This window comes from Abramis brama (assembly GCF_963993115.1).
Source record: "Abramis brama genome assembly, chromosome: 14".
Classification (NCBI taxonomy): domain Eukaryota; kingdom Metazoa; phylum Chordata; class Actinopteri; order Cypriniformes; family Leuciscidae; genus Abramis; species Abramis brama.
The window spans coordinates 16,198,006-16,212,278 of record NC_139976.1 but is presented as its reverse complement, the minus strand read 5'-3'; the positions used below and the strand labels follow the sequence as shown (position 1 = coordinate 16,212,278).

The window sequence follows — 14,273 nt, the reverse complement described above, 5'->3', positions numbered from 1 at the left end:
GGAAAATTTGCTATTTACAACATTACACAACAATACAACAACAAATATATTCCATCTCTATTTAACATAAAACACTTAGTTTAGGATTGAAGTAATTAAATTGATGTTAATTCCTTAATGGTTAATTGTCATAAAAAAGAAAAGAAAAAATCAACCATAATCGATCGTAATTAACGGAAGGAAGAGTGGTCAACCTGACTCTCTTTATGTGTATGTGTTTTTTTTATTCTTTTTTGCTGTTGTGCAAGTATTTATTCAGTACACTAGTTCTGTTTGGCTAGTAGCCCAGGCCTTTCATGGACAGTGGTTTGGATTTGTCTATGTGCTTGTTCAGAGATGTGTTTTCTTTTATATTCTATTCTCTTCTGTGTAGATAGTCAGGTAGTTACACGTCCATGTTTCCTGCATTATACTGGTGCACACTAATTTGCACTCATGCGTTAGTTATCGATCAAATTAGTGTGTGATTGCAGGTAATTAGAGACACTCAGCAGCAGTTAGAACAGAACACTCTGTACTGTAGTGCAGTGAACGCTCAGGACTCTCAAGGTGAATGAGAGCTAGAGCTTGTGATCCTCTGCCAAAATGAAGATGCAGAAGCTCTTCCGTTCATCAGGATGACAAAATTGATGAACTGTTCATTGTCAAAGGTGTGTTGATACTTAACAGTGTTGTTTTCTGCATCATCTGCAGGATGCAATATTGTAATACTGTGTTTATGATGAGGTAGTCTTAACCTCAAAGCTACCCACAAGGTAATATATTTTAAATGTACTAAATTGGAACTTCATCATTACAAATGTGTAATAATTACAAATATATTTAAATACATGACATAATTCAATAAAATGACAGTAATATTTTGGTAACACTTTATTTTAATGTGTCCTTGTTACACGTTACATGCATTTACTATAGTAATAACTATAAATTGGGCATAATTACATGCAACTAACCAAACCTTAATCCTACCCTAACCCTATAGTAAGGACATGCAGTTAATTACTATTACTCAGTACTTAAATGTATAAATACAATGTAACAGGGACACATTAAAACACATTATTATTTTTTTTCATATTTTTGTTTTTTAGTTTACACATGAAATAATATATGAAACATATAAATATGTATTGAAGTCCTACTTAATTGGGTTAAAAAAGCACTCTTAAGTTCAAGTAATTGCATGTAATATAAATGTAATATATACACTTTCATTTAATAGTAAGTTTACTAACACGCAATTGTCTGAAAACATTATATTCAGTTTGCAATCAAGTATATTCTTTTAAAGTATGTTATTAACATAATAAGTAGTTTTTAAAAATGTGCTAAAGTGTATTTTTGTACCCTTCATAAGGGAGTTTTGTTTGAGGCATTTATTTTTGAACATGTCCACAAACAGATTTGATACAGGTTGTTTGGTATGCCTGTCATTTGTGTATTTTATTTATTTATTCATCAGTAATAATTTATTACTTCATATTTATTTATCGTGGCATATAAAAACAAACTGTGATTGGTTGTTTGACTTTTTGTTCAGATGGTCTCTTCCTGTCTGTGAGTGGGTGGTTTTTGGCTAGATAAAGCTGCAAGTTAAAATTCCGGCTCCATGATGAGATGTTGAGGAGATAAAATAATAAATAAAATAATAGACAATAAAATAATAAATATTTAATAATTAATGTTATCTGTACAAGATTTTTCATCGCAATCAAAGATTTCCCAGTTTTCCAAAATTTGTTGAATGCTGTCATATATAACCACTTTTCCAGCGTCTGGCCGATCGGTCCTAAGAATGGTTCCAGTTATATTTCCACTTCAGCTTGGATCGGCACGGCACAATTACAAGATGGTCATTTGTGTGTTGCTTTTGAGCAAAGTAACACAAGTTAATAATAATGAAACGGTAAAACAACAGTTTGAGAACGGTTTGGCCCGATGGTGGAAAAGTGGCTTATGTGAACTCATGGAATGCCTACAGAGTACACAATATTCAACTTTTGTAAAAAAAATAAAATAAAAAATAATAATAATAATAATTAAAGGCAGGTGTGATATCAGTAGCCTGTCTGCTGGATTATTGTTGAAAGTCTGACTCTGATCTTAGGCTGTGAAAATGCAACCCCCCTCATGTAGAGGAACAGCAGACCCTCTCCAGCCATGCAGCCAACTCCCTAAAAGCATGCGAACCAGCGCCATTTTAGATTGCCAGAGAATTCAGTTGGAACACTGGAGCTAGCTAGTATTGGCTTAGATGGTGTGTAGAGGGGTTATATTACCCTTCAGGAATAAAACGCTTCCCTCTGTTGATGTGAGTCCTGCCAATTGCATGTCACTGGTGCTAGCTTTCGCAATTCCTTGGCTTTGAGGAAAGAGATTTACACTTGCAATTCCACCGATAGCTTTAACTCTTTCACTGATTGCTTCCCAGATTGTTGTGTCTATCTTAGGTTTCCTACCTTACCCTTTCCTACCCACATTTCCTACCTTAGGTTGTCTTAGATAGGAAATGTGTGCAAAGGAATTGCTTTTGCCCTCAGTGTAACCCGTTTTATTATCTTGTTTACTTGCTCTTCTTGCATTGCAAAGTTTAGGTTTCAGAGAGTCAGACATATTGAGAATTTCCATCCAGGGATTTGATTTCAAGTCCAATATCAATATACTGAAGTTTCCAGGTTCACTCACCCTCCCGATTACTCTTGTTTGCCCTCCTTCCCTATTCTATAGTCTGCTTATCTTCCTCCGCCATCATTTTTCCATGTTCCATTTCTTCTAGCCCAACCCATCCCCCTTTTAGTGCTGCTTGTATAACCTCCTCAGCTGTGATATTTTATTTCATTTTTATTTCATGTTGTCTAATTTATCTGCTTTTTTGTAAGCCAAAATCATACTTCCAGTATCTATAATCTTCCATCGTTTCAGTCATCATACAGCATGTGTGTGGTGTGACATTCATAGGAGCTTAAGCACCCAAAGTGTTTATTCCCAAAGTGCTGATGGGGTGTCCATCTGGAGCACTTAACCTCAGGGAGGGATGTTCCAGGAATTGTTCTGGTAAAACATGAAAACATCCTTCAAAATTAGAACTAGCATTATAACTTGCACACTTTCAGATCAGCAAGGACTGTGGCATGTGGCATTGATCGTGAGAGCAGTGTTGCTTGCAGACATTCCTTTGCTCCTCTTATTCAGGTGTTGTTTTCTGTCTCCAGCTGAGCTAAATATACTGGCAGGGTGAAAGACAAACCCTGCCCAATGTTGAGGACTTCTTATCACTGCACGGTTTGGGTTACATACTTTAGTAGTTGATGGGCAAAAGGGTGCTTAGGGCAGAGGTTTTTGAACTGGGGTCCATGGACCCCCGAGGACTGCAGTGGAATGCTTGGGAGTCCACAGAAAGAAAAAAAACAAAGATTATACTAAATGTATTTTAAGGCTGTCAAAGTTACAGTATTAAGATATTAGTTAAATGTTTAATGCAATAATTAAACACATTTATTAAACTGGATTTTATTACCATTTCATTCTGCTGTCTAAAAACGGGATCAATCACAACTATTTAGCAGTATTAGTCAGAAACCATTTTTTTATTATGCATTTATACAAAAGATAATCCACTCTCAACTCAATACAAAGAAAATATTCTACAGAGAATATTTAATCATTCTTATTTGTCCCATAATTGGCTATATTTGGCTTAAATTACTTTGACTTAATTTAATTGTTTTTAGTTATTTAATTTTCAAACATGCTGTCTCTATAATATCAATCCCACGTAATATTTTTCCCACACAGTATAAATGTATCTTTAACATAAATGCTTTTATATTTTAGGAAGGGGGTCCCTCGCAAGGGGATCACCACATTTGGGAGTCCCTGACAACAAAAACTTCAAATTTCCCAGCAAAAATCCCCCTCAAAATAAATAATAATTACAAAATAGCCCAAATAGCTTAAACCACCCTATAGTCTGTTAGAAGTATCTTATGAAAGTGACTAGGATATTTTAATCAATAATTTAGTTTTTTTAATAAGATGCATGTCTATTATTCGTCAAATTCGTTTAAATAAAGCAGCCATGGCTTCTATTGGAATATCAATCTTGCTTGATGAAATGTCAAATTCATTTAAATAAAGCAGCCATGGCTTCTATTGGAATATCAATCTTGCTTGATGAAATAAGAAGTGCAATGCTGTTTTCAGTCTTGCCCTGGGTGTGTGCTGTCCTCTTGTCTTACAGGTTATCTTTGAGACCGTTTGTGCTTTTAGGAGGAAGTTTTAATATGTTTGGAACAGAATTCACACATTGTCACACCCGATATGCTTATAACCTAGCTAACCTTCCATATCATGGACACCAACCAATCACTCTTGAGCAGATGCGGAAAATATGCCTGCTATTTCCTGACCAACATTCCTATGTTATTGTTTGGATTTTTACTACAAGCGGAACATTAGAATGCATTGTGTTGTGCTAACACGCAAATTAGTACACATGTATTTGTGTGTGTGTGTTTGTGTGAAAGAGAGCAAGAGGAGGGTCTGTTTCTGAGTGCTAACACTGTTAAGCTCTTATGTAATAACCAAGTGAGGTCATATAAAATGGGATCTTACAGAGGCAAGCCGTTGACTGTTAGATGCTCAGAGAGAATAGGATGCATACTTATATGTGACCCTGGACCACAAAACCAGTCACATGGGTCATTTTTTGGAAATTGAGCTTTATTCATCATCTGAAAGCTGAATAAATAAGCTTTCCATTGATGTGTGGTTTGTTAGGATAGGACAATATTTGGCCGAGATACAACTATTTGAACATCTGGAATCTGAGGGTGCAAAAAAATCGAAACATTGAGAAAATCACCTTTAAAGTTGTTCATTTATGTTCGCAATTGTGCTGCATTCACTCACAAAAATAAATGTTTTATATATTTACGGTAGGAAATTTACAAAATATCTTCATGAAACATGATGTTTACTTAATATCCTAATGATTTTTGCCATAAAAGAAAAATCGATAATTTTGACCCATGCAATGTATTGTTGACTTTTGCCACAAATATACCCGTGCGACATGTGACTGGTTTTGTGATCCAGGGTCACATATATTACTGGAAATGTTACAGTTTTACTGCTCAGAAGTTGCTCTTTTCATATTAAACTTTTTTTATGTTTCAGCATGGTCACAGACAAAAATGAACATAAAGAATATAGAGCTATAAAATGAGTATGGATAGCATAGTCCAGATTTGATTTTGAATTTGTACTGCATTATAATGATACAACAAATGTTAATTTAACAACATACTGTAAGATGTAACATATAACCCTAATGTACATGACTGATATAAACAAAATTATTTAAATAAATAAAAAAACATCAAGTGTTACATTTCCATGGGAGAGAAGGAAATTCCACAGTTATCATTTACCTCAGAGGAGGTGGAAAATGGATCGGCCCTGAGAATGATGTCATCGGAGCGTGTCTGTGTGTATTGTGTTTCTGATGTGGTTCCTGTTTTAGTGGAAAAAGGACTGAGAAAAGGAAAGAGAGTGCGGGGAGAGATGGAGAGGGGAAAATTAGGGGATGGTTGCGTTTCATTTTGTTTTGTCCTGTCCACTCATGCACCTGCCCAGTCTCCTACCTCCATGTGACTTGATGATGTCATGGTGTGCTGATACTGATTAGACACACACAACAATTACTTCACTCACATAAACACATGGACACACACCCAAATGTGTGATTTGGGTTGTCATTATGGATTTTTATTGACAACTAGTGTTGTCGTAATGCTACAATTTCAGTAGTTGATATAATATCAGTGAAATATAATGATTCTCAATACTATTTTCATTACCATATGCTATTGAATACTATTTTCTATTTAAAAAGATAAATATTAAAAATGACTGAGCCGATGAAATTTAGTCTATTCAATAATCATAAATATTTTTTAGATAATTATTTAATGGTTTGATTTTTCCTTGTTAATATTGTATATTAGTTTATTAGAGGACATTCCAGTTTGAAAACTTGATTCAGCTTGCAAGAGGCTATCAGAGACAGTACACTGAAGCACAAACAGGGTTCGGGTTTTTCACATATTCATTTGACTTGAGTGAATGGAACATTTTGGCCAATTTATGTTATCATTAAAGTTTAGCCCTCTGTAGCTTTAACTGTATTGTCTCTCTCTCTTTCTGCAGTTTGTGGATGTGACTTGGCTCAGGGAGGCTTTTTTGTGCGACAAGGCGAGTATATCTGCACTCTGGATTATCAGCGACTCTATGGCACCCGCTGCTTCAGTTGCGAAGAGTTCATTGAAGGGGAAGTTGTGTCCGCCCTTGGCAAGACATACCATCCACGCTGCTTTGTTTGTGCCGTCTGCAAGTAAGACTCGCATGCATTCACTAGCAAACACTAGCATACATTCACTATTGGTACATTTAACAATTTGGGTAAGGTAAGGCATCAGTAACCAGACTTCAAAATGTTATTCGCAAAGCTTATTCAATATCAAATGTATGTATGTATGTGTATATATAATCTTGCAGCCAGTAAGTCATTCATTCATTCAATTTATTGCAAACAGCTGAATCATTCTGGAATGAAGTAAATGTCTCTCTTTATGAAAGGGCCATTGAACCATTGGTTCACCCGATTAGTTGAAAACGCAGATTCTTTTTCGTTGGCAAAGTTGAGCAAAAAGAGGCCATATGTTATTGTGTCTAAAATATAACACAATATTAGCTTATTCACACATTTACAATCGGAAAAAAAACAGCACTCGTTACTCGACATTGCTTAACTATATCATATATCAAATTATAACTATATCATTTCTAAAGGTTCTGAATTTTATAGTTGGGCAGTCTTGTTACTGAGGGACGGGAAGGAAAGGGCACCCATCAGCTTTCAGTAAGAATATGAAGTACATGCTCCGCTCCCAGGCCACTTATTTCCAGAGTGGTGTAGGGTGTCCCTCAGTCTCTGAATGGATGTTGTGTATGTGCATGTGACATGTTGCTCAGGAAGAGTCCCTCCTACATTTCCATAGCGATGCATGTTTCTGTGGACACTGTGTACCCAATTGATATCTTGGGTGTGACTAAATCTTAAATCACCTTCTAAATATCTAATTTGTAGTTACGCTGGATGACTTTATACAGCCTATTCCAACACATAGTGTTTCTATGTTTGCCAGTTAGAAATGATTGTTACTGCTATTATTATAACTTTAATGGCAAGCTAGTAGGTGTGAACAGAGGTCTGCAAAGTAGCTCTTTCTTTTGAATGATGGCTTTTTTTTTTTACAAAGTAAATTGAGCCAACAACCACAGGAACAGAGTATTCATTGTTATACCAAGAAAAACAGGCAATCAACATCCATCACAAAGAGTTTGGCATAACATTGGCTAGCACATCAGGTTTCAATTCAAAATCAGGCAATGGTGTGTTAATAGGATTCAAACATTCATTCTTCCATTGGGTGATGAGAGCTAGAGAGATGATGATCAACATACTGTGATATCATCAGCTTTCAAACTGAACTATCAGCCAGATATGATTGAACCTGTGCCATCAAGCCTCTCTTATGAAGGCTTGCTTCACTCAACCAAGAGGTCTTATTCCTGCCCTATTCATTGTAGCACAAACATAAAGCTTGTGAAACACAAATGAGATGTTGGGTTGAATATTTAAGATGTTTATTTTCATACACTGTAAATAATAATGCTAAGACTATTACTATTACTATTATGCTTGTTAATGTGTGCATGATAGGGCAGGGATCTTTGCCAGTTAATGCTACAGTAGCTATTCATTAAAAAATCTGTTAATTTGATCTTTCTGGTTTTAATATTCTTACTTAATTCAGTTAAGTTTTAGCTACACAATGTATTTGAATAGTTTATACTGTAGTTATTCAATATTATAGTTATTATACTTATTTAAAATTATAGTTATTTTAATGAAGTTGTTTAAAAGTGTACAATCAAACTGACTGTGCTGTCAATCTCCAAAAATGACAAAAAAGCACCATAAATGTAGTCCAAAAGTATGTGGCTTTATATGTGACAATGTATACTTCTATAAGTCTTCTGAATGATTATTTTGAGTAAAGAGAGGTCTGAAATTGTTATAATCTCTAAAAACCCTCCCCACAGCTATGAAATCTCTTTTATTTCATGCAGAGACATTGCAGCGGGTCTGACAGCAGTAATGTTTGTGATGTGTGTAATAACTGGCTGTGATGTGTCAGGTTGAATATGCAAATGTACAAATGAGTTACAGTAGGCCTGTTATTGCTACTGAGAAGTGGAAGTTTTTTATTAAACAGTGACTGGTACAGGTTTAGAGGACTTGAAATGTAGTGCACATGTCTTTTTGCTTTCTTTTATGCTGCTTTTTTGTGGAGCTCGACAACATCTGTCCCCATTGCTTTTCGTTGAACGGAAAACAAACCTTCTTGAGTAGATAGAAATTTTCTTTTTTTATGAAATGATTTTTTTGGGGGCAAACTGTCTATCCCTTTAAGAATGCACCTGCCTTTGCTTATGCTTGGTTATTTGATTAATTTTAAAAGATTAACAAAGCAGTGTTTGTCTCGTGACAATTTCTCGCAATTTTTGCAAACTGCTAATATGCTGAAATGTTTCGTTTGTCACCCTGTTGTGTGTTTTTCACATTTATATTGTAGTCCCCCTACATCTGAGCCTAATTTAAAATGGTTTACTAAAAACTAGTTTAAAATTCATCCTCATATGAAAGTGACTTTATAACCTTGGTAAATGACGAGGTGACTGTGTGTGTGTGTTTCTGGCAGGCAGCCGTTTCCAGCTGGGGACCGCGTGACGTTTAATGGGAAGGAGTGCATTTGTGAGAAATGCACTCAGCCTGTGCCAGTCAACAGCACGGCACCCCCACAGGCTGTGTACAGTAAGTTCTCTGTGTTTTTGCATTGCTATCTGTTTCCATTATATGTAACGTGCACTCTCTTACCCATTCATTTCCTAAATGTCTGCAATGACAGCCCTCTCTGGCGTTTCATTAGTACTACACTATACTTTTGTCTCGCTCTCTCTGCAGATTGCTGTGGCTGTGGAAAGGAGTTTAAAAATGAGCAGTCTCTGGTGGCGTTGGACAAGCACTGGCACCTTGGCTGCTTCAAGTGCAAAGTGTGCAATAAAGTGCTTAATGCCGAATATATCAGCAAGTTAGTCCCACTATTCCTGTTCATGTGTGTGCGAATGTGTGGATGGGTGCTTGTGTGTCTTTTATCAATCGTAGTAATGTGATATGAAAGCCCGCTGAACCCACTGGAATGACTCAACATTATTGATGTGCTCTAATATGAAAGAACAGTGTGGGATTTCTCAAGGCCAGAGAGCAAACAGAGACTTGTCACCATCTTCGAGTTCAAGTGAATTACATCTACTGTAATGTGTGTTGATGTTCTGTAGGGATGGGATCCCGTATTGTGAGGCAGACTACCACGCCATGTTCGGCATCCAGTGTGAAACCTGCAAGAAATACATCACTGGAAAAGTACTTGAGGTTTGAAGGAAATCTTTACTATTTGGCAGCGATCATTTAATGAATGGATTCCTTAATGGATGGAAGTAGATGAATGAATGGCATAATTATATTGTTAACATTTGTTTAAACTCAACAGGAAATCAAAATGGACCCCATATTCTTCTTTAAAGACCAGAAAATTGGAAGATTGAAACGTTCTTATTAAAATGAAAAGTGTTATGTATTATTGTAGTATTTATTAATATTTTGAATTGGCTTTTATTTAATTTTTTTTTAGATGTTTTCATTTTGATTTGGTTTTAAGTTTGAGTACTGTTATGTGCTTTTGTCTTTTTTCTAGTTTAAAACTATTTCTATTTAGCTTCATTTTTAAGTTTTTCAGTACTTTATTAGTTCTATATTTTAGTACTATATTTCAGATTTATTTCAGATAGTTGCCAATTTAATTTTCGCTTAAGTTTTTTAAGATTACGTTTTTCATCTAATATATATATATATATACATATATATTTTATTTTATTTCAATGAAGGAAAATCACTTTTAATAGTTTTGTTAACAATAAAAACTCGGTTTTGGGTGGGATATATTGAAAGGCTCATCCAATTTTTTAATAAGCCAATAGGCTTTAGTTATATTACAGCCATGTATCAAGGGGAGGGACACTCATTCTAGAGAACATTTGATTGGACAAAAATCTGCCTAGTACAGGATGAGTCATCAATATTTTTGGTCTATTTTCCCAGAAGAGACAGACTTCAAATGTCTCTTCTGGAAATTTCAAATATGCTAAATTCCTTTTCCTAAATTTTGTCAGCTTTTAGGAGTTCACTAATATAGATTATCTCAAAGCCTCAAAATTATGGTGTGATTCTGGCCACTTTTCATGTTCCAATCAAATCCCAGTAAATATAATCAAGTCCTGCGATACACTTTTCTAATCAAGTATTAGATTTCTCTCAGAAATATGTCACATTACCAAGTAAAATGGGTTGCAAATGCTGTTTCATGTTGATTTTAGCATTGTTGCCCCTAAGATTTGTTTGCATTTATCATATATTTTCTTTGAGTGTGTGTGAAAGGCTTTTATTCTCATCTGAGAGCTGGTACTCTATAATCCCAGTGGTCAAGCTGAGTGGGTGCTTACTAAGAGAATCTAAGACAGTCATTTCACAACCCCTCTAAAGCCTAATTATAGTATTGAACAATCTATCTCCTCATATTGCTTCTCCCTTTCACTTTTTCTGTTTTGTTCACTCTCTTTTGTTCTTACATGCAAACTCTTCCTCGTTTTTCTTTAAACAGCTATTTTGTTACACCCTAACAAGCCCCCTATTGATGTAGTTGTTCTTTGTATCTGCTTAGTTTCCCATTGGTTGGTCTCATATGGATAAATATTGCTTGTAAATAAAACAAGTTATGTGTGCATTATCATATTTATCACATACATAAAGATCTACAGATTCGTGTTCCTTAGAGCTCTATAAATCTGTGTGTTTATGTGTTTGTTAGATATTTGTCAGAAGTTGCACACTGTTGCTATAGTGACTCTGTCCCATTGGCACTGCTACCGTAACCCAGAATTAGATTGCGTGACATCATAGTTTAGGATGGTATTTTTAACTACACAACTGCCGTGCCAAGTGCTTTAAGGTGATGTGAAATAAATGAAGTCATGCAAAATGGTATCTTGGCATACTCTTTTGCCTTTGGCACATTTTTTTACATGAACTGAAGACTAGCTGATACAGGTATTCATATGTTATCAAGATTAGTTAGCCCACCTTTCAGAAGTATTGCCAGTTTACAAGCTTAGACACCATCAGGGTATTGAGGGAATCAAAGGTAAAGGTTTTTATTGTGTATTTGAGGGGATTTTTTAAACAGTTTGTTCCATTTGTATAACTGCTCCGATGGAAACAGAAAGCCAAAAAACAGAGTGTGTTTTTTTAGGCCCAATTTAGTCTTTAGCACCGATTGAGAATTGTATCTGAATCTGAAATGCCATGACATTTCCAGTGGCAGGACTGAAGCTGTGTTTAAAGAGGATGGCCTTTGAGGTTTAGGGGGCTGAGTAGATTTTCCAGTGCAGGTTATGATACTCGTGAATTTAAATCAACATCTGTGTTGAGCACTAAAAGCAGCGCAACACAGCATGCTGAACATTTCCGATAGATGAGAATAGATTAGGAAAATATAAAAGATGAAATAGATTTTACAAATCTGTACTCTAGAACAGTCTAGAACTATTTACCTACTATTTACCTTTTGAAGCTTGGAAGGGTTCAGTTTGAGCAGATGTTTTATACCATCATCACTGTCCTCGTCAGAGCTCATTTCACAGTACATTCAACATCTGGTTCATATTTGCGATCTCAAACATATTCTCAAAACTATCATTTTCAACATCTTCAAAATCAGTATTTTGATCGCTGACAGCTTCTTCACCAGATCCATCATCAAGTGACAGTGACACTATTTGATTGCATTCAGTATTTGCTCTGCTGTAAATCGCTGAGCCATTTCAAGTTTTGCTAATGATTCTTCCTATTCTTTTGTTTTCTGCCTGACTTGTAACTACAAGTCAAACATCACTTCATCATTGTGTATCAGACATTGCCACCTTGTGGAATAAAGATTAATGGTACTTATTCAGTCATCAAAGATTAAATTATTGTTGTGCAGAAAAAATATACTTACACTGTTACACACCTCGGGTCGTTAGCGACCCTATACAATTTTTACAAAAAATGAATTGGTAAAACAGGCATTCTTTTATAATTGTATTATTTATTTCTTGTTAAATTGTTCATAATCAGTTGATTGAGGAATACTAAGAAGGTTGATGTCTTACTTTAAAAAAATTTATGAGGAGGAGGAGGGTAGTGAATGACGGCCCGGGTCACTGAAGACCCGAGTTTTGCGTTTAAGGGTTAATTAATAATTTCCTGCAGTGGAGTTGAATGACTGATGTGTGCTCTCTGTTTATCTTTTGCAGGCTGGAGAAAAGCACTACCATCCCACATGTGCCAGATGTGCACGCTGTGAGCAGATGTTTGGGGAGGGCGAGGAGATGTACCTGCAAGGTAACTTAAATCTCATCAAATCTACATGATGAAAAGGTTTGATTCTGATGCTGAAATTTGATTCACACAAATCCTACAATACAATAAAACTTGTTTTACATGTAACATTCAAAACAAAAAACTCTATAATGGATCACAAATAATGAATCTGATGGATGGAGCCTAAGTCTCATGAGTGACTTCATCTCTGTGCCTCCCAAATCAGCTTGCTATGTAATGTTATTCATTAAAAAAATGAAGAAAATTGATTAGTTTTGGAGATTTCATTGATGATTTGTGTCAGAATGCTGCAATGAACATTTTTCTCTGCAAAGTTCTCTAATTTTAGACCATGAAACCAGACAGACAGACAGTGCAGACACAGCTGGGGTATATTGATGAGGATTTTTGAATAATTTTTTATATATGTATTAGAGTACTTGGAGTTTTATGCTTAAGAAAAACATGGATGGATAGTTTTTGTATTTTAATAATAAAGCAAAAGACAGTCATATAAAGCTAAAAGCTCACACCAGTCGCATCCTATTTAAATTATAAAGAAGAAAATAAACATTTGACATCATAAGATATATATTGTTTTATTTTTTCTCTTGTGTCTCACCTCAAACGTTGCAGTAATTCAGTCTCTCACTGGAATCTCACTGCACTGTAGTTTGTCAAAGGAGATTTATAGTCAGATGTGGACAAGACTCTGCTTTTATAGCAGAATCAGTTAGAAGTCTTTTTCAATCTGGCTGAAATAAAACGAAAGACTGCTGACTCATTCCAGGGGTGAGTGATTGTGTTAGTTTATGAATGCCAGTTTGTATAGGGGTATATATGAGCATGCTAACACCTCAGGTAGACAAGTTATGTGAGATAATAAATTGAATTAAGAACTGTGGGCCCAAAAATATTTAAACTACTCTTAAAAATCTACACTACTGTTCAAAGGTTTTGGGGTCCGTAATATTTTTTAATAATTTTGAAAGAAGTCTCTTATGCTCACCAAGGCTGCATTTATTTGATCAAAATACAGTAAAACAGTAATATTGTGAAATATTATTACAATTCAAAATAACTTTTAGATTTTAATATATTTTAAAATCTATTTATTTTTCATGTGAGGGCAAAGCTGAATATTCAGCATCATTACGCCAGTCTTCAGTGTCACAAGATCCTTCAAAAATAATTATAATATCATATCATTGTTATATCATTCTAATATTTGATTCACAAGAAACACTTGATATTATACATGATAATTATCAATGTTAAAAACAGTTTTGCTGATTAATATTTTTATGGAAACAGTGATGTTTTTTTAGGATTATTTGATGAATAGAAAGTTCAAAAGAACAGCATTTATTTGAAATAGTAAAATCACTTTCTGTCACTTTTGATTGATATAATGCATCCTGAATAAAAGTATTAATTTCTTTCAAAAAAATCATACTAACTTTTGAACTGTATTTGTTTGTGCTATATAAAAAAAGATCAATCCACTAAAAAAGACACCAGCTTTTTAAAAGTTTTTGCAAAAATGGCTCAGGGAAGTGAGTACTGAATTATTATTATTTATTTTTTTGTTGCTGATGCCACTTCTAATGCAATAACATACAGCCATTACAAGTGTGACTTAAGTGTCAAATACTGTAGGGCCACT

At 34.9% G+C, this 14,273-nt stretch overlaps 1 protein-coding gene across 12 annotated transcripts in view; it reads left to right on the top strand.

Moving 5' to 3' along the window:
• Nucleotides 1-14,273, top strand: part of ablim2 (actin binding LIM protein family, member 2) — a 70,697-nt gene that overhangs the window by 32,425 nt on the left and 23,999 nt on the right. For all 12 annotated transcript variants that reach the window (XM_084134517.1, XM_084134525.1, XM_084134526.1 and 9 more), the window contains exons 3-7: nucleotides 6,214-6,397; nucleotides 8,832-8,944; nucleotides 9,095-9,221; nucleotides 9,469-9,562; nucleotides 12,541-12,628. In XM_084134517.1, the coding sequence (XP_083990643.1) occupies nucleotides 6,214-6,397; nucleotides 8,832-8,944; nucleotides 9,095-9,221; nucleotides 9,469-9,562; nucleotides 12,541-12,628 (606 nt within the window). The remainder of the gene's footprint in view (nucleotides 1-6,213; nucleotides 6,398-8,831; nucleotides 8,945-9,094; nucleotides 9,222-9,468; nucleotides 9,563-12,540; nucleotides 12,629-14,273) is intronic.